Source organism: Mesoplodon densirostris, chromosome 2, assembly GCF_025265405.1.
Source record: "Mesoplodon densirostris isolate mMesDen1 chromosome 2, mMesDen1 primary haplotype, whole genome shotgun sequence".
NCBI classification, from domain to species: domain Eukaryota; kingdom Metazoa; phylum Chordata; class Mammalia; order Artiodactyla; family Ziphiidae; genus Mesoplodon; species Mesoplodon densirostris.
Window position 1 is genome coordinate 85,024,604 of NC_082662.1, and position 19,119 is coordinate 85,043,722.

Consider the following 19,119-nt stretch of genomic DNA (forward strand, 5'->3'; position numbering starts at 1 on the left):
GATCCTTCAAGAAAACAAGCCCTTTACCTCACCGTGGAAATGTCAAGTCAAACCTAAGACAAGAAGTATTCTTTATACTGATACGTAGTACCTCACAAAAATATTGTGAGACCCACTGAACTCTATTCTGCAAGAATAAAGGAATAGAGTGCCTCCATCTGCACCCCATCCAAAAAATCCTGCCTACATTATAAGCACAGTGGTGGATGGTGGTGGGCATGGCCAGGGATGGGGACTTAGCTGGTAGAGGCACCATGAGAAGACGACGATGTCAATTGAGTAATTGTACAAGGGGACTCCAAGCTCCCACCAATCTAACAGGTTTGTAAAAATACAGATTACCAGGCCTCTTCCCTGGGAATTCTGAGTCAGTTGATCTGGGTTTGTGTCCAGAAATCTGTTTTGTAAAAAGCACCCGTGGTCATTCTTGTCTTCGGACAAGTTGGGAATCTCCTTGTAATGACCTGAACTTCGGTCGTGCTGCTGCTACACCTGACCCCTTCTGAAAGGCCACCTAGAGAGCCTGTGCCGATATTTCCATGGTTCTGGAGAGGGAGCATCACACACTCCAGGGAAATTCTGGTGGCACCAAGGGCAGCAGGGAGTCTTTAAGAGCACTCTGGTGACAGCTGGTGCCGGGCTTTTTCTCACTAGTTAGTTATCCTCAGGACCAAGGAGTCTGGGGAGAGGGGCGTGCTCTTGGGGGCCACTGGCTTAATTCCCTCTCCTATTGCCCAGAGCATCTTCTACCTGCTAATGGTTCTATATGACATGAGGCCCAATGGTAGGTGTGATAAGCCCTCAGGCGGAGATGTTCCCTGGAAGTTTGAGGTCGAGAATTCAAAAAGAACTAGGATGGGCTCCTTGACTCTGATAACTCCAGCCTGCTGATCTGCCAGAGACGGACATGTTAACAGCTAACTTGAATCTAACATGAATACGGTCTGAAAGAGATGTAAAGAGGGGGCCAGGGAAGCACAGAGGAGTGAGTGACTAAACCTGAGTGACTCAACCTATGTCGAAGCAGAAGTGACACTTGAGAGCTAAGTCTCAAAAAGTGAATGAAGAGAAGCTCAATAGATGGAGAAGGAAAAGTCCTTTCAGACTTCTCTGCCTTGTGGTTCTTCTTTCGAGGAAGTACCCTCCCCCACTTCACAGTAATCATGCACCGTCCATGAGACTCAGATGAAGCTAACTGTGCTTTCCTTACCTCGTGGTGGTACACAATCCGCTGAGCGACTGGGGATAGGTAGAGTGGCCAGGCCAATCTGAGAACTCTCTAGGAGTATTATGTATGCTATGGGAAAGCCACTCCCTCTTTCTGTGTAGTTTTTGGGGTAAAGATGACCACTGAGGGCTGTGAGCAGCTGACACCCTACCAAATGGAAAGGGTCTGGCTGAGATCAAAGCTGGGCCAAGGCAAACAGAAAGGTAAGATGGAAGGACACAGTGTCCTAGGTCCCCTGAACTTCCGGGTTATGTCAACCAGTAAATTCTTTTTTCCATTTAAGCAAAAAGGCTCTCATAAATAGGCAGAGAAACAGCCATTTGCAAAGGATGAAATCATGAGAAGCTGGGGTGTCCCTGAGGGTGGTGGAAGGACCTGTGGAGTACAGCTGAAGATGTATGAGTGAGCAGAGGCTGGGAAGGTGGGCTGGAGCAGGTTTGGAAGGGACTTGTGTTCCCTGAGGATGAGTCATTAAGGTTGTTAAGAGTGACAGTGATGCCAGCAGATGTGTGTTTGGAATGTAACTCTGGTGTCAGCGTGGAGAAGCGCCTGAACCAACAGAGACTGGACCCCGGAGTCCAGGGAGTGAGCCTTTAGAACAGGCTAGTGGAGAGATGACAAGGCCTCTGGGGCTCAGAGAGACTGGCAAACAAGAGGAGGGATGGAGAAATACCTAGGGGTGAGGAGACAAAGCTCAGTGACTGGATGTAACAGAGGCAGTGGAGGGGTCAGGATAGCAGGCTCTGAATTCAGGCACACAGGATCTGCATCCTGTCTGTTCTACCTAATAGCTGTGAGATGGAATCTTATTTAAACTCTTTAAGCTTCAGCTTCTGAACCTGTAAAGTGGGAATGATGATCGCATACACTTGATGGAGCTATCAGAGGATTGAATGAACTAAGGTACGTAAAAGCGTTTAGCACAGTGCTTGGCAAAAAGTTACACAGTAAATGAGAGCTGTTGTGTGGAAGGTGATTTAAGGCTGACCCTTAAACCTCTAGCTTGAGAATTTGGAAGAATGCAGAGGACCGTGATCAGGATAGGAAATGCTGAAGGAGGATAGGTTTTATGGGTAGGGAGAATACAAATTTGTTTTTGACGTGTTGAGGCTGATGTGCCTGTATAACCCGGGGGTGGAAGTGTCCAGCAAGCAGGGGCACCTTGGAACTCAAGGTGTGGTGGACACTACCAATGGAGAGCCACTGAAGCAATGGCAGACAGGAGATGGCTGAGGACAGACTCGACACTGTATGAGCTACAAGGCAGAAGGAGTAGCCAAGGAGGAGTCAGGGAGCTGTTAGGACGCAGAAGATGTGAAGAGGGAACTATTTAACTGTGGATAAGCTGTTAGAGAACAGGATCCATCTCTGGGGACTGTGGGAATTCTTGTTTCTTCAGTGGGGAAAATGAGATTTGAAACCCAAGACCACTTGACTTGCTAAGGGATCTCTGGCTCCACCTACAGGGCTGTCCTGGAGGGGCCCAATGTGGCCCTCAGGTGGCTTGCTGCCCTTACCTCCAGGTATTGATTAGCCAGGCGTAGTGTGCGATCAGTGATGTTAAATATATCCCTCCAGTCGAAGTTGTCCATGTCATCAGCCTGGCCCCCTCGTGGACCCCTATAGAGGAAGTTCAGTACGGCTTCGGCAGTAATACCTTCTTCACCAAGCTGCCTATTCCAAGAGGCTTTTACTGTTGGGTTCTCCAGGGTGTCCTTAGGAAGAAGCAATACAGTTACAGCATTTAGAATTCCACAGGATCTTTGGTCTTGTTTTTAGGCCCTTTCTAATTTTTAACAAATGGGATAGACTTTAAGGCTCCCTAAAAATCTAGTGGGTTTTCTTCCATCATAAGGCATATCTATCTATATCCCATTTCCCCCCAATACATAGGACTCTACAACAGAGGGGAGACGTGCATGTGAGGATGAGGCAGAGGGACAGGGAAATGGTATACAGGAAGCTTTCTTTTTCTTAAGGATTTTCTTTGGTTCCCTTTTAGTTATCCCTGCTATGCAGGACTCTTACCTCCTGGTTTTGTGAAACTGAAAATGAGACCAGAGAGACACAGTCAACCACCTTTTGCAGTTACAGAGCTGGCCCCTTGGGGAGATGCCCCTTTGAATCTGAGGCCCTCAAGTGAATTCATAACAGCAAGAAACCTCAGGAGGTCACTGGTCTTATGGCGGTTTTCACATTTCCCCAGAGTTTCAGAAACCTATATCCCACTCAACGTCAGTGATTCCACAAGATGACAGCTTCCAAAACTGGTGCTTATTATATTTTGATCTAACTCCAGGGGTGATTAACCCTCTATTGGGCAAAGGAAGCAAATGGAACTTTCCTGGCCTTTCTCCTCCCCCCACCTCCCGACCTCTAATGCCATCCGTACTCTGATCATGGTCAGCTGCATGCTCTTGTCAAAGAAGTACCAGATCTGGGGCCCTATTTCTTCCCAGGCTTTGACCAACTTCCTGAAACGCTCCAGCTCTTCAAACGTCGAGTTGGCCTAAAACCAGACAGAGACAGCAAAAGAATGGAGAAAAAGTGAGAGAGAATCTTGGTTGTACCTTTCCTGTCACAAACCCTCAATATTTAGGAAAGGCTTTTCAAGGAAGTCTCTTTCTCAGTTGATTGATATTTCCCAGAACAATCAGCTATTTCCCCCCCTCCCAGATTGACAGAATCTTATTTCTTAGTATCTCAGAGGTACTCATAATATTGATGATGTTATTGTCTCAGAACCTCATTAAAGCTGGATTTGGGCTCCCTGTGAGCAAATGCTCTTCCTCCCTTCCTCCCTATCTTTGTCTGTTCCGGGTAGCCAGGCTTCAGAAAACTGTGAACTCTTCCCTTAGGGATAGAATTCAGGCAGTGAGGAAGAAAATCTCACTGCAGGCTGCATAGAGAGGGGAGGGCCAGGCAGGGGCATTGGTGCAAAGCCTTCCAATCATGTCTGTGGATGGGGGAGGAACCAAGAGTCCACTTAGCAAAAAGCAAACATGAGGCTCACCACCAGGAGGGCACAGTAAAAAATATATATACACACACACATACACTCATTCACACATACACGCACATGCATGCACACACACTCTCATTCTACTGGGTAGCCAGAGGAGAAGGCAGAAGGGACAAGACCAGCTGGGACCTTACGTTCTTCAGTATCCTGCGTGTTGCGGGGGAATCCGGAGTAAAGAGGATTTTTCCCATCAGCAAAGGCTTTGCTGCCCTCCAGGCTATTTTGGTTAGAGGGTTTGACTCCAGGCTCTGGATCAATGCATTACAAAAGGTTGCTGTCAGGAGAGAAGGGACAGATTTTATAGAAACTTCCCGATGCTCAGAGCTAAACACAGTCATTAGTGTGTTCAAATCACATGTCTCATTCAACTGTATGCTGGAGGATTTGACAAATAACCTAAATTAATGGGCTGTACCCCCACCAATAACAAGCTCATCATTAGTAAGTAAAAATGCCACAGTGCATCTCAATAAAGGCCTCATCAGAGAAACAAAGGATGGGGCTTGCCCTGTGTTTTTTTTTTCTGCTTTAGAGGAAGGTTGAGAAGCCTGCTTATGATTATTGCAAGGAACAGAGGCCATTCTCAGATGAAAGGGACCGAGAGGCCAAACAAGGCCTCCCCTTGCAATCTCAGCTTTAGTCTCAATAATTTCCTTTCAATTAGCTGCTTAACTTCTCTGTTGTGTGTGGCTGTCTTAGGGCCCAGCTGCTTTTGGTGTGTGCCTTGCTGCTTCTTTTCAATTTTTAACTAGAGGGTTGCCCAGCTGCATTTCGTCCACACCCCACCCTCCTTTACCCCACAGGAGCCAAAAAAAATAGTGAAAGGTGGGAAAGATAACTTGCCAGCAACTTGCCATTTGGAACATAATTCAGTACTACACACACGGATTTTCACTATATTGTGTTTGTAAAAACATCCCACAGTCATGTTTACTCTCCAGAGCCCTTCTGACCCCAGCTCTGCTTGCAACTCTGGGTTGCCTCCTCATTTATCTTTCTCTTCCTCTAGAACGTAACCCTAGTTCAATCAGATCAGTGGGAAATGTCCCCTCCGTTCCCGTTCCAAGTGGGTCTCAGTTCTTTCCATGGCTCACTTCCAGAATTCTTTATGAGCACTGCCCACTTCCTACTTGGGGAAATGGACTCTCTGGAAGGAGAAGCCTCTTTGCCCAAGGCCTCTCAACAAGACCAAGGGAAAATCAACCCCAGGATTAATTTCACCTGGAAGTGTTAACCCATCAGCTTAACCAACATCAGAAGTCAATTTATATGCAGGACTTAGAAAACTTACTTGTTCTTTTGTCATAAGAATAGATAGGATCTTTCCTTGTGGAGTCAATCCCCAGGAAGGCTTTATAGTTATTGTCTTCGTACCAGTTGAAGGAGAACACCCGAGAGCCTCCTCCCTCTGGGTAGCCACACAAGAGGTCAGACAGGGTGCCCATCAGCTGTGTGAAGGTCTCTGGACCGCCAGTCTGCACGAGTGGCCTGGTCACCCACAGCAAGTCTTGAACACTTGGTCGGTGGATGAACTATGGCAAGGCAAAGGCTTCAGGTTATGCTAAGGTAGTCAGAGTCACAATCCACTGTGAAGGCAAAGCTCCAAAGTTTGGGGAGACCCTTGCATAGGCATTCGATTTCCACGTTTAAAAGAAAACATATATATGCTTAGCAATCCTTAATCCAGCTGTGAAATAAAATCTACTGCCATCCACTCAGGGCCTAGGAGGAAACTAGGATGAGCCTTAAAGAAAATAAAAGAGTTAACCTCCGAAGTATTTCAATATTATTTCTCTTTTCCAGTCCATTTAGTTTGAATTCCTTGGGAATGTGTCCTTGGGGAAACATAGAGAATATTTCTCTACCAGTCAGTTCTTAGGTTCTGTTATTCCACCAAGATAGAGCTACTGGAAAACTGGGAAATAAAATAGAGGAGTAGCTCTGTCCTAGAAAGGCAAAGTCAGGGCAAATTTCTTTGGCCAAATAGTTTAGAATTTAGCTTTCTATATTTGGAAAATTATCTTCTTATTATCTTAGCTTTACCAAATGTGAACTCTTCCATTTCCCTGAAATGTGTGGTTTGTGGTTTCTTTTAGTGTTTGTGTGTGTGTGTGTGTGTGTGTGTGTGTATGTATGTTTTAAGATCTAAGCAAATATAGAACAGATGAAGTCTCCATTCTTGGGAAAACTATTTTTAAATTCTTCACCAAACTAAGACGAGGCTGGTGGTCATCTCTCCTTATTGGTACCGGTGGCACCCAGTGGCCTCGTTTTTCGAAGCCAGATCGAAAATGTTGAGAACTAAGTTGAGGGCTGCTAGAGTTGCCAGGGTCCCAGTTCCCATAATACCATTTGACTTTAAAGGAAAATACAAAATAAAAATCATGCTGCTTTTATTCCCCAAACACACTTGGTTACTTATTCTCAAAGGCACTTGGGGATTTAAAAAAACATTAGGATTCAAACGGGTGAGACTGAAAACAGTTCTCCCACTGCAATAAGTGATGTCTACCGGTCATGTCCTCTCTGTCCACATGCCAACACTTGCTCTCTGAAACTGCTGAGCGCCATGTAGAATCCACATATTGAGGCATGCCTATAATCACAGCCTACGCTTCAATAATAAAGATGGAATCTCAAACTGCTTCAACAACAGTAAGTCTTATGACAGTCTTGTAAGGGGTTATTACCATTATTATATTGCTCATTTAATCAAAGCGCTCCGAGATGAAGGGGCTGTTCCAGAGTCAAATAGTCTAGTATTAGTTAACATAAACTGGGCCATCTGCTTCAACCCAGTCACGAATGCTAGACTTGCTGTCTAGACAGGCAAGAAACCTTCTGCAACTCCCACATGGAATTAAGAGCTTTAATATGCTTTGGAGATTTAAAAAAAAATTCTCTATCAACTTCAACCCTATTATACTGATATGAATTTTTTAAATGCTTAGGAAGAAAAGAATGTTAAACACAGACTCCCCATGCAGCAGGTGGCCATCAGTACAATGGGCCCTTCTCTAACTTTCCCTGCACAGCACTCTGCCCAGGCTAAGCTTAGTTTTATGAGGACAGATTCTAACCATGCAGTTTTCCAGGTTGGCAAAGCCCAAGTCAGCTGAGAATACTGGAGGGGAAAAAAAGTTTGGGGAAAATTATATTTCCCCTTTTGCCTCTCTTTCATAATACTCGTTACACTTGAAGATAATTGTTCATTTCACATCTCTCTTCCCTGTTGGACTATACATTTCACAAGGCAGTGACCATATCTGTCTCTTCATCATTATGACCCCAGCACCTCTCATCTGTTGAGTGGAGAATCATTTTATATATGGTCAAAGGCTCAGCATTTGATTAAAATGTGTGCATCTTTTACAAAACAACACAAAAAGGTCACTATCTTTGTGATGAAATGAGTATGTAATATGTATGTAAGGCACTTAGTGCCTGTAAGCACTGTGTAAGTGTATGTGATTACTATTAATGGTATAGATTTATGTGGATTTTAAGAACATAAATAGAATATTGGATCACATCAGAAAGAGTGGAAAGACTTAGATTCAGCTGTCAGTCCACTGATAATCTGCTACACCAGACAGAGTGTTATTTCTTTCTAGGTGTGAAATTAGACAAGCAGTTCCTTTCTTACTGCCTCCAACCCAGGAGCACAGATAATTAAGGATATGAACAGGTATTTTGAAATTGCTAGATGGAAAGATCAAATGTATTTCTCCTTGAACAGGTCTGAGGTACAATTAAATTATTTGACATAGTAAGTGTGATAAAATGGTGGAAAGATATAATGAAATTATATTACTATCATCAAGCCACTTACTTCTTGAATTCTTGGCGACATATCAGATAATATTTTTCCCCAGGATCTCAGATTGATACCTTGGGAACTTCTGTCCAGGAGTTTGGGAAGCTGTAATTGATAGGAACAAATATTTTTAAAAATATAGTATATATATGTAGTTCTACATGTATACACGGGTGCTATCTGATCTCCTGTATGCTTGAAAAGCATTTCCTCCCTTCTTTTTGATCACGGAACCTCTTCTGAAAGATTGCTTTCAGAAACAAGCTTCTTTCGTCTAATTGAGAAAATCAAAGGTTCTTATTCTCAGCCCTGCTGAGCTAAGCAATCACAAATAGTTTCATGGTGACATTAAATACACCAAAGTGATTCTGATTGCTGGTTTAGCAACACCAGACAAGGCTCCTGGAGGAAGGAAGACAGAGCACAGCTGCTGGGGTGTAAAGGAAGGCCACGTGCAGAGGGTGCCCACCTGTTCACCTCAGGCTTCCTTGTCATTGTTGTCCCTTTATGTCCTTTACAGACAGGTTGTGTCTCTTCCTCTGTTCAGCACCACTCTTATGGAAGATTCGGCCAACTCCAGAACCTTTCTTTTTAAAGCTGCGGCTGGCAGCCTTAAAGAGAGAGAAGTTCCCTTGAAGATTCTCTAAGTGACGCCAGTGTTCTGGTGACCCCAGGCCCACGCGGCGACACAGAGCTGTTTGTGCGTTTTCCACTGTGGTGGGGAACGTGGAAGTTCACAAGCTTGCTGGCTCCAAGTCCCAGAGCCTGAGGTGAACACCTTGTTTTCCGGAAATCAAGTTCAAGTCCTGAATGAATAACTTCATTCTTTATAGTTTCAAAAATGATTGAATCACCGAGTCTCTGTTTTTTAGGACTGAATTCTAACTTTTACGATGGTGATTTTCAAACTCAAGTGTGCATCTTGAGTAGGCCTGGAGGGGAATCTTCATTTTAACAAGCTCAACATATAATTCTGATTCATGCATTTATGGACCACAAGCCACAAGCCTTGCCTTTTTATTTGCCAGTGTGGCTCTCCTAAATGATGGGTGTACTGATCCAGCTGTGGCAGAGCAGAGAAGCAGGTGGAGGTAGGCTTTGAGCAGCCCAGCCTCCTATTTCTAGCTGTGGTCCTGCTCCACTCTCTCCTGGCTGTAGGTGAAGGAGCCCTCGTATTCTCTCTGACTCTGAACTGAAGAATAAGTGTACGTACACTCTTGGAGCATCAACATTTCAGGCTTACTTTCTAACTGTAATATGAAAGGCTTTGTTACATATGAAAGCTACAAAGCAGACAGGTGGAGAATTTTCTAGAGGATGGAGCAGCAAAGCCACCACTGAAACTATACCCCTGAGAAGAGCCTTCTCTCCTTAACCTTAACACTGGGCCTAGGCTTTGGTCTTGCCATGACTACTTTTCAAACTCCTCGAAAATAGCTTCAGCGTATGTTGGGCAAAGCGCTTTCATTGCCGAGAAGTACAGGTAGGAAGGGGGGAAGCCAACAGGTAAAAATGTGTGCCAATGGCAAGATATCACTCAGTCCTGTTGACTCTCCCTCCTAGCTATTTCCAATAAGATCTGTCACAGATGAAAGGGGATCTAAGATACACATCAATTAAAATGCCATTGTGGACCTTATTTTTTTTAATTTTTGATCTGAACAAACCAGCTGTAACGAGCAGAGGGAAAGTGAACATAACTGGGTATTAGGTAATATTGAGGAATTAATGTTAATTTTGTCGGGTGTGATCATAGCACTGTGGTTTTGTTAAAACAAGTAAGTTTTTATGTTAGAGATACATAGGGAAATATGTGAGGATGAAATGTTGTCTGTGGTCTGCTTTAAAAGACTTCAGGGAAAAAAAGGAACAGAAGAAACAGGAATAGACAAATGTTGATAATAGTTGAACATGGGTGATGGGTACATGGGGGTTCATTATATTATTCTCTCTACTTTTATAGTTATTTCTAAAACAAAATTTTCAAAAAGTTTTTTTTTGCATGCATAAATAAATGGATAAATGAACAAATGAACGAATAAGTCAATATTCTCTCCTCTCTTTTTTCCTTCCTCACTAGACTGCCTTTGCTCAGGCTCTCCTTGCTTCTGTCTCAGAACAGCCTTCTTCCTGTCCCCTTGCCCCTAGTCTCCTTCCTTCCAATGTACCCTCCACACTATAGCCTGAGTTACCCAACAGGCCAATCCAATCATGTCACTTCTCCTGCACAAAGATCCTCCATGGTTCCCTACTGCCTCCAGGAAAGAAGGTCAATACCCATGCTGGACACACCTGGACTCTCGTGAGCTGGTGCTTGGCTCCCTCTCTAGCCTTCTCTCTTGCTTCTCTTCCAGCATCCAGACTTCATTCTACATTCCCTAACGTGTTGGTCCCTTTCTCATGCCTCCTGGCTCTGCACATTGTTCCCCCTCCCCGCCTTCTCTGCCTCGTAAATTTTTCTTCATCCTTCAAGTCTCATTCCTGATACCACTATCTATGTGAAAGACAGCATCCCCATGGTAGAGTTAGATGATACTTCTTTTTCTATGCTTCTTTGCTTGCCCTTGCCCTGTTATGTTCTTTTACGGTGTCCTCTTTATTTCCTTCCTTGGACTCTTCACCACTGGTAATTATTCTACTGTTTATATGTTATCTGTCTCTCTTATTAGATTCTAAGCTCCATATAGACAGGAACTGTGTCTGTGTGCTAGGCACATAGTAGACATTCAGGCACATATTGAATACGATGAATGAATGAATACTTACATTATAGCAAGAAGGAGATTGACTATAAGTGTTTCTATGCATGATACTCCATGAAATGGTATGCTCATTAAGGGCAGTGTATTAGTTAGGGTTCCCCAGAGAAACAGATCCAATAGGAGGTATATAAATAGGAAGAGATTTATTATAAGAAATTGGTTCATGCAATTATAGAAGCTGGCATATCCCAAGATCTGCAGGGTGAGTTGGCAGGCTGGAGACACACAAAGAGTTGGTGTTTCAGTTTGAGTCCAAAGGCAGAAAAAAACATCAATGTCCCATATCAAAGCCAGTAAGGCAGGAAGAATTCTCTCTTACTTGCGGGAGGGTCTTCCCTCCTCCACCCCTTATTCCCACAATTCTTGGAAGAATAGTTCACATTCAGTGATTCATTTCCTCACCAACACTTCCCAGTCTTCCACCCGCATCATCCTACTAAGATGCTTTCACTAGAATTCCCAGTTTTAAAGTCTAATGGATGCTTTTGGTTCTTGTCTTTTCAGACCTCTCTGCTCTTGACACTTTTGGTCATGTTCTTTACCTTCATGACACTCATCTCACCTGGTTTTCTCTGTTCCCTCCCTGCCTTTCCCACAAGCTCTTCAGCCTCCACTTTCCCCTTATATGCTGAGATTCTCGACCTCCATACCCTCGCTCTTCTCATTCTGTACACTCTCTCTGGGTTTTTTCATTCCCTCTCTCATTTAATCTGCTACCTTTTTGTTGATGACTTCTAAATCTGCATCTCCATCCCTCAATTGTCTGTTGGACATTTGCATAACTCCAACTTGTCCTAAACTGATCACATCGTCTTCTCCCAAACCAGCTTCTGTTCCTGGATGCCCTTCCTCAATTGGTGGCACTGCCTCCTGCCCACTCACCAGAGCTGGAAGCCTGAGAGTCATCACTGATGCTTCCCCATTCCCATCCCATTGTCAAAATCCCCAGCCTGGTGATTTAGGAGCTGGTGTTGGGTCTGAGTTTGGAGCAGGATGAGCCCTCAGATTGCAGAGAGGGGAGCAAAGAGATATCTGAAAGACCACCTTAGGAAGAAGCTGGAATCAAGGAATGGAGTCTAAAGAAGCTGTGCAGAGAAAAACAACCAGGGTCCTAGACAATGGGAGATACCTAGAGGGACTAGAAACCCAGAGGCACAGAAAATAAGCAACTGTCACACTCATGTATCCAGAGAGATTGGACAGCAATCAATCAGTCACAGCTCCTATCTCTTTTAATTACTTTCTCTTCTTTGTGAGTTTGTTGTCTGTTTTCCTCACTTGACTGTGGGCTGGAGATTATCCATGCCTATGTTTTGCCTAAGTGGACATCTTCTTTCCATCCCCTCTCCTTCATCTCCATAGGCTCTAGGCACACTCTGGCCTTAAAATTCCATCCTGCCTCAGATTCAACACATTAAAAGCACCTGTGTCTCTATCTATAGCTATATGTACCTATATCTATATGTTGATATAGACAGGTAGTTAGATAGATAGATAGATAATTTTTTAAGGTTCTTAATTTTGCTTTTGAAATTATTTGACCTTGACTAACTCGTTAAATGAATGATCTGGTACAATTTCTCAGCAATCATTGCAAATACTTAGGAATGTTTGTAAAGGGAGAAAACCTGAACTATAAAACAGTTTTTTTAATTTAAAATTTCATGAATATTAAATTTAACCAAAAAGTTGAATAATATTACCTTTCTTAAACATTCAATTTAATGTTTATTAATTTTAATTCTAAAGCTTTTTCTTTGTATTTCAGAGCCATAATTTTAAATTTTCAATTCTTAAACATTCTTGTAGGCCTCTGCAAACCCTTTTGCCCTTAGATACTATGCTTATCATTTTAGGGCCTAATAGATAAGACAGCTAACCTCCCCCATTCCACCCCATCCTCACCCTACCCCTACTGGCCATAGTCAACTCATGTGAAATCACCTCACCTTCTCCAGAAAGCTTTCTTTCCCCCACCGTCATGCTCTTCCTGCCCTCCTTCTCCATGGGGTAGATGTCCCTCCTAGCTGCTCCTATAATCTTCAGTGCATTTATTTATCACTTTTATATTGGTTTGCTATTATTTTTTAAGATATTTGTCTTTCTACTACACTGTAAACTCATTAAGCATAAGAATAGGCTTTATTTTGTTTTTATATCTTCAGGGTATGGTACACAGTAAATGCTCCATAAATATGTGTTGTATTAATTAATGAGAAAATAAATATACTCTAGTGGAAAAGAGACGGAATCTATTGTGATTTTACATTTCATGAGAGATGTTTTTACAAGGTATGATGGTGACTTACAGGAAGGGGGTGGTCAATTCCACCTGGGGACGGGGAAGGTGACACTTGGCTAATGTTTGAAAGAAGACAAGGTGATGATCATGAGGATGAGGGCAGTACTTGTGGACAGAACGGGAGGACCAGGAATTCCAGGTGGAGGGAGGAATGTAAGGAGAGATGGCAAGAGAGACTGGAGAGACAGCCAGATAAGAACAAGACCAGAAATTTGGGGAAGAGGGAACAGGAGGAACAACTGCTTGAGATGCATTTGTGTGTCTGGTTAACATTTTCTTTTTCAGTCTTGTTGATAATTTAATAATATTCATTATACAAATATTTACTGAGTTCCAGCTGTGTGCCAGGTACCATAGCTGCAATGCCTTTCCTAGCTCTTTCCAGTGGAGATGGTAAATAATGAAGGTCTTATACTCACACTTTCATTTTAGATACCACCTACATCTCAGAACAGTGCCCGTCCCCCCAGGGAACACTTCATACGTATGTGGTCATGAATTGTCTGACTGATGTTGCCATAAATTATAAAATAACTTTCCCAGGGCTCCCTCTCCCGTTATCTATTCAAATTCTCATGGACTGTTCCTGCCAAAAGAACCGGAAGGGACTGTAAATTTATTTGAATGGAAATGTGAAACCATTTCTGGAAAAAAGGTCACAGACCAAAATGGCAAGTATCATCACTCACCCACATGCACACACACACACACACACACACACACACACACACACACACACCACTGCTTCCTATGCCAAATAAGTTCTCTTAATTTCCCAAACAACAGGTAACCCTTCCATGTCACGACTGGCCTCAGCACTGCCAACCCAAGTTCAAGGTCTGATTAGACCTTGTAAGGAAGGAAGACTGGATATACAAATAGGGCTCTTGAAAAGGTATGTCTCTATCATCTCCCATCAACTATGGTTGATTTGAGGGGTCCCTGGGCCTTGATCCAGTACTTAAGAAATGGATACAAGGTCCTAGCCAGTAGCCAAGAAGATTCTGGCTACATGAGGTCTCTGGGTTCCCAAGGGACACGATACATGTCTGTCCTTTGGGACTGTGTAATATTTTTTCTTAAGGCAGAATAAGGCCTATTAGCTACTAAAAAAGTCTTGTTTGAGCAATTCTTGCTGATGCTTTGGATCCAATGGGTTAATCAAACAGATGTCACTCTGCCAGCACACAAAAGGAATGTTTTATGAGTTGAAATTTTTGTTTTACTTTCTCTGATTCAAAGAAGGCCATCTGGAAAACAGTATTGATTTCTAAGTTGAGGATCTATCTAACACAAGGGTAAATAGGTAGCCTTGGGTTAAAAGTGTCTTTATAGGGATAACGTGGCCTCTGGGAGCTGGTGGAAGGCTCTGGAGTAAGGGATGAGCTGCTGCCTTTGAAGCACCCAGACAGAGGTGAAGAACAGATGAAACGGTGGACAGACAGTGAGGGGCCCACTGTGTTTAATTGTGGGCCGCTACAGGAAATCCAGATTTATCCGGTAGGGAAGTTGTTGCTAAGCAACTGGAGGAATGTAGATTTGAAGCATGTTTGCTGCAACCTGACAGTTGTGAAGCATCAGATGAAAAGAGAGGAAGCCAGCTTCAGTGGTGAGGGGGCAACCAGGAGGGGACACCCTGAGTACCAGGAAATGCGTCATGAGTGGAGAATTCAGACTAAATCACTCAGAGCAGGGGGGAAATGCCAAACTGTCTCTACCAGGAGAGGTCACAGAGACATGCTGTTTCCCAGGACTGGAGGGGGCAGAGAGTCTGAACGAGAGGGTGGGCTCTTGAACAGACAAGTTATGGGACTTTTTTTGGCTCAACAGAAACTGGCCCTTTTTCTCTCTGAGGTGACTTCAGTCTTGGTATTTGTGGTTGATGAAAGCAAAATTGGTTTTGGAATCTATGGGAAGTCAAAAGACGACCCCATGAGATAGACCTCTTCCTAGTCTGAGGGTCAGAGGAAGGAGAATGTCCTACCTAAGTGTTTGAGGAGGATGCTTTTGGAGTGGAGCAATGGGGGCGGGGCACAGTGGGGCCTTCCACAAAGCAGCTGCATTCTAGGTTTTTTTTGTTGTTTTTTTTTTTGCTGTACGCGGGCCTCTCACTGTTGTGGCCTCCCCCATTGCGGAGCACAGGCTCCGGACGCACAGGCCCAGCGGCCATGGCTCACGGGCCCAGCCGCTCCGCGGCACGTGGGATCTTCCCAGACCGGGGCACGAACCCGCATCCCCTGCATCGGCAGGCGGACTCTCAACCACTGCGCCACCAGGGAAGCCCTGCATTCTAGTTTTGTAAGAGTAAAAATGCTTTTTGTTTCAAAGCACTTTTCCAACTCTTCTCTAATGTGAATTTCACCACTGGATCCCATGAGATACATGGAATAGGTTTTGCTATCTCAATTTTACAGATGGAGAGGCTGAGTTCCTTTTAAATGACAGCAAGAAAGGAGCCAGTGCAGATCCAGGACCCAGTCCCTGACCACCAGGAGACCTCTGTGGGCCCCAGCTGGCTGCCCACCCTCTGGTCCTCTCACTACTGGGTCCTGTGCTCAGGGGAGAAGGTGATTACTTCATAAGGAGAGTTAAGGAAGAATCTGTGGCTATATTGAGAGCCTTTAGGAAAGGACATATATTAACGGTAAGTAGGAAGGAAATTTTAATGCAAAAGCCCTTAACTTGGGGTCTGACTTCAGAGGCTCCAAGAGCCCCACCCTCTGTGTGTCTGTGTGAACTTACATTTCTCTAGGGAAAAGGTTTAGAGCTGTTGTCAGGTTCTCAAAGGCAGTTCTAATCCATAAAAAGATTAAGAACTACTGTTCTGGAGAGATAAGAAATGTCAGAGGCCAAAATCCTTCTTTAAACCAGTTTACCTTGGAGAAAACCGGATGCCTAACATGTTGGTGCTCAATCTACAGCTACTGAATAAAGGCCAGAACCCCAGGACCCATTATCCTAAAAGCAGTCTTTTGTAGGGGCCTGTTTGTGTTCTAAGCGACTTTAGTTTTGACCTCTCAGTCTTTTTTTCTTTTTAAATTCATAAAACAGCAGCTGATCTGGCATGAAAATAAGCCCTAGCCTATTCATGCCTGGAGTCTAAAAGAAACCAAGGCAGGCCAATGGCAATCAAGCCCATGGGCCTAATATATATTTAATGTACATTAATGTTCCTCTCTTCTATTTCCTTTTTATTTCTTCCTTATCAAAATCAGTTCGCCAAAACTTTGAAATATAATAGACACATAATTTTGTAGATGTAGGAAGAACAAATATTAATGCTGTAAATCAACTATACTTGCTGTGGCTTAATAATTTTCAAAAAACAAAAAAATCCTATTTGCTGACTTGGTTTTGCTTTCGCTCAGCAGCCCTGCTGCACCTCCCTCCACACTGCTGGCACTGGATACCACTCCTTTCTCCTCTTCCCTCCCTAAACCCCCCACACAGAAATGGGAGAAAGTTGACAGTCCAAAGATTCAGAAGTCGGAAGGGAGAAAGATGAAATTAAGTCCTTAATGGGACCTCATGGTAAAATCCTGGAGACATGGGGCCTTTCCAGAGAATTTTGATTTAGCAATATCACCTGAAAACTGAAACGCATAGTTGAAATTTAACAAACTGCAACGAATGATCCAAGAGAGCAGAAACCATGGCCAGCTCACACTGGGCAGGGGCACTCCACCCACATTTATTCCCAATGATTCAGGAATTTAGGGAGCAGAAGCCAAGAACAAAGCGGGACATTGAAGAGAGCATGTAGCAAGCACCCCCAAGACCGGCCTTTCTTCTGCGGAACTCAATGTTCAGTCACAAAGACACGGGGAAAATGAAGTCAGAAAAGTAAAAACCTTGACTGAGCAGCAGTTGACGGAAAGGAAAGAAAGCTGAATCATGTCACACTGGAAGCAACTGCAAAGGGGAAAACCATGGGCCCAAATGCCGGGGAGGCCAAATTTCCTCTATCAACATCCATCGAGAAGGGGGAAGGGAGGGAACGCAGATTTCCCAGCAATGTGGCAGGTCTTGGCACCTCCTCAGTTCCCCGCCGAACTTCCACAAATAAACATGCAGAGACGAAGGGACAGATTCGCTTCTCAGCAAGATTTCAAAGCTGTGCACCAGAGTCGGAGAGAAAACAGGAAGGAGCACAGAGGGAGAAGGGGGAGGAGGGGGAGAGGGGGGAGGGACACGCACGCCTTGGGCCAAATCAGATGGGAAATGGCCCAACCCCTCACCCGAAACTGACACACCATTTTTTATGAGGTGTGAAACGTTTCAGGTAGTGTTGGCAGCCACTGTACCTTGGACCCAGGTCTGAGCTGTGGGGTTTCAAGCTGGGGGCGTTAAGCCCAAAAAGGCCACAGGTGAAGACAAGCTCTTTCAAACTGTCTCAACCCAGGTGAAACCAAGAGGGGCTAAACCTCCTTGGAGAAAATCCAGCCAGCTGGCTGCTGTTTTCGTCCCAGCCCACCTAGGTCACTGGCCATCCAGTGCGTGTGCATGTGCATGTGCAGGCACGCAGGCGCGAGCGCACATATGGGGATGGGTGGGGTGGAGTAAGGCGAGGGTACTGCATTTGGATTATTTGAGGATGACAACACTCACTTCTGATCTCCAAGGGGCTGAGGAAAAACACAGCTGGCCCCAGTTGGTGCTGAGTCCCCAACGCCCCTCTCTGAGTCTCTTGGCTCCACGGTCTGGTTTGGAGGTTACACTTCCACCCACATGCCCAGGTCCTGACACGACAGAGGCAGGAGCCGTGTGGTGGTTTGCTGAGATGGCCCCTCTCTCTTTGTTAGTGAGCACCAACTTGGCATTTACTAAAACCTTATTTATACGCTGGTGTACGTGTGCGTGAGAAACAGCCCAGGAGACCAGAAGGCACAGCATTCCCGGCGCTGGACCTAAGCATGGCTGCTCGCCAACCAGCTGCAACAACAGACTCGTCCCAGAGAGGCCCCTGGCCCTGCCTCCCGCCTGGCTCATGCCCCTCTGAGAAGGTCGGGGAGGTTCTGCCCTGAGCCTTTCTGTGTCTGCCTCAGGGCTATTTTACTAAAAACACAATAGGATGGGTACAGGAGGAAAAATCCCATCTTACTGCCTGCAATTCCTTTTAGGTTTCCTTCTTAGTAATTAAAAAAAAATGTTTAGTCACTCAGTCCATTTGTCAGCTGGAAAAGCACATTTCAAGGGCACCACATAGGGTGTTTGTCCTCTTTGCTTGGGGCCGATGTGTCCTGTCTTGGTTAGGTCTTCCCACACAGAGACAAGCAGGAACAAAAAGATGGTAGGTAGGGGCAACACTATCTCCTGGGTAAGCCTGTCTCCTGCCAGAACTTGCTCCTCTTGGCGGTCTCTGGGGTCGCTCACCGGCTTCGTTAAGAGGACAGCAGGGAGGATGCATCCGCATAGCATCCTGGTCTTAGGGGTGATCAAATGAAAGTACTTTGAAGCCTTAGGTGCATTTGGGTACTACTATTATTATTGGGCTTGGTCTACAGAAAATGAGACTGTAAATCAAACTCCTGTGTTGTAGGTCAGTGATTCTCAACCCTGGCTGGATGTTAGAATGATCTGGGAAGCTTTTAAAAAGGCCAAAGGCAACTAATCAGAATCTATGGGATGAGGGGGGGGCACTTGTAGTTTTTCAAAGCTCCCCAGGTGACCCAGTGTGCAACCAGGCCTGGGTACCACTGCTCTAGGGGCCAAATGTCCTAAGCCTCAGTGCTGTGACATGGCCTGTTTGTCTGTCTCAGGGTAACTGGGAATTTAGTGAGGGCATGAAAGCCATGTTTGGGCCCTTGGCCTCAGAACAGTGCCTGGCCCAATTCAGGTTTGAGTGCATGGACACGGGCGAGTACCTAGGGTCCATCTCGGGTTGGTGAGGGTGACTGGCCAAAATTCTCCTCTGGTTTCTGAACTCTAACACTTGCCAGAGCAGTATGTAAGGGCAGCAGGAAAGACAGTCTAGTCTTTCTTATCTGA

At 44.7% G+C, this 19,119-nt stretch overlaps 1 protein-coding gene across 1 annotated transcript in view; it reads right to left on the bottom strand.

Annotated features, from left to right (window-relative positions):
- The window catches only part of ABCA4 (ATP binding cassette subfamily A member 4), a 128,569-nt gene that overhangs the window by 85,744 nt on the left and 23,706 nt on the right, over window positions 1-19,119 (bottom strand). The window contains exons 7-11 of the mRNA XM_060085375.1: window positions 8,083-8,172; window positions 5,542-5,782; window positions 4,385-4,524; window positions 3,621-3,737; window positions 2,746-2,943 (exon numbers count right to left, since the gene is read on the bottom strand). Coding sequence (XP_059941358.1) covers window positions 2,746-2,943; window positions 3,621-3,737; window positions 4,385-4,524; window positions 5,542-5,782; window positions 8,083-8,172 — 786 coding nt within the window. The remainder of the gene's footprint in view (window positions 1-2,745; window positions 2,944-3,620; window positions 3,738-4,384; window positions 4,525-5,541; window positions 5,783-8,082; window positions 8,173-19,119) is intronic.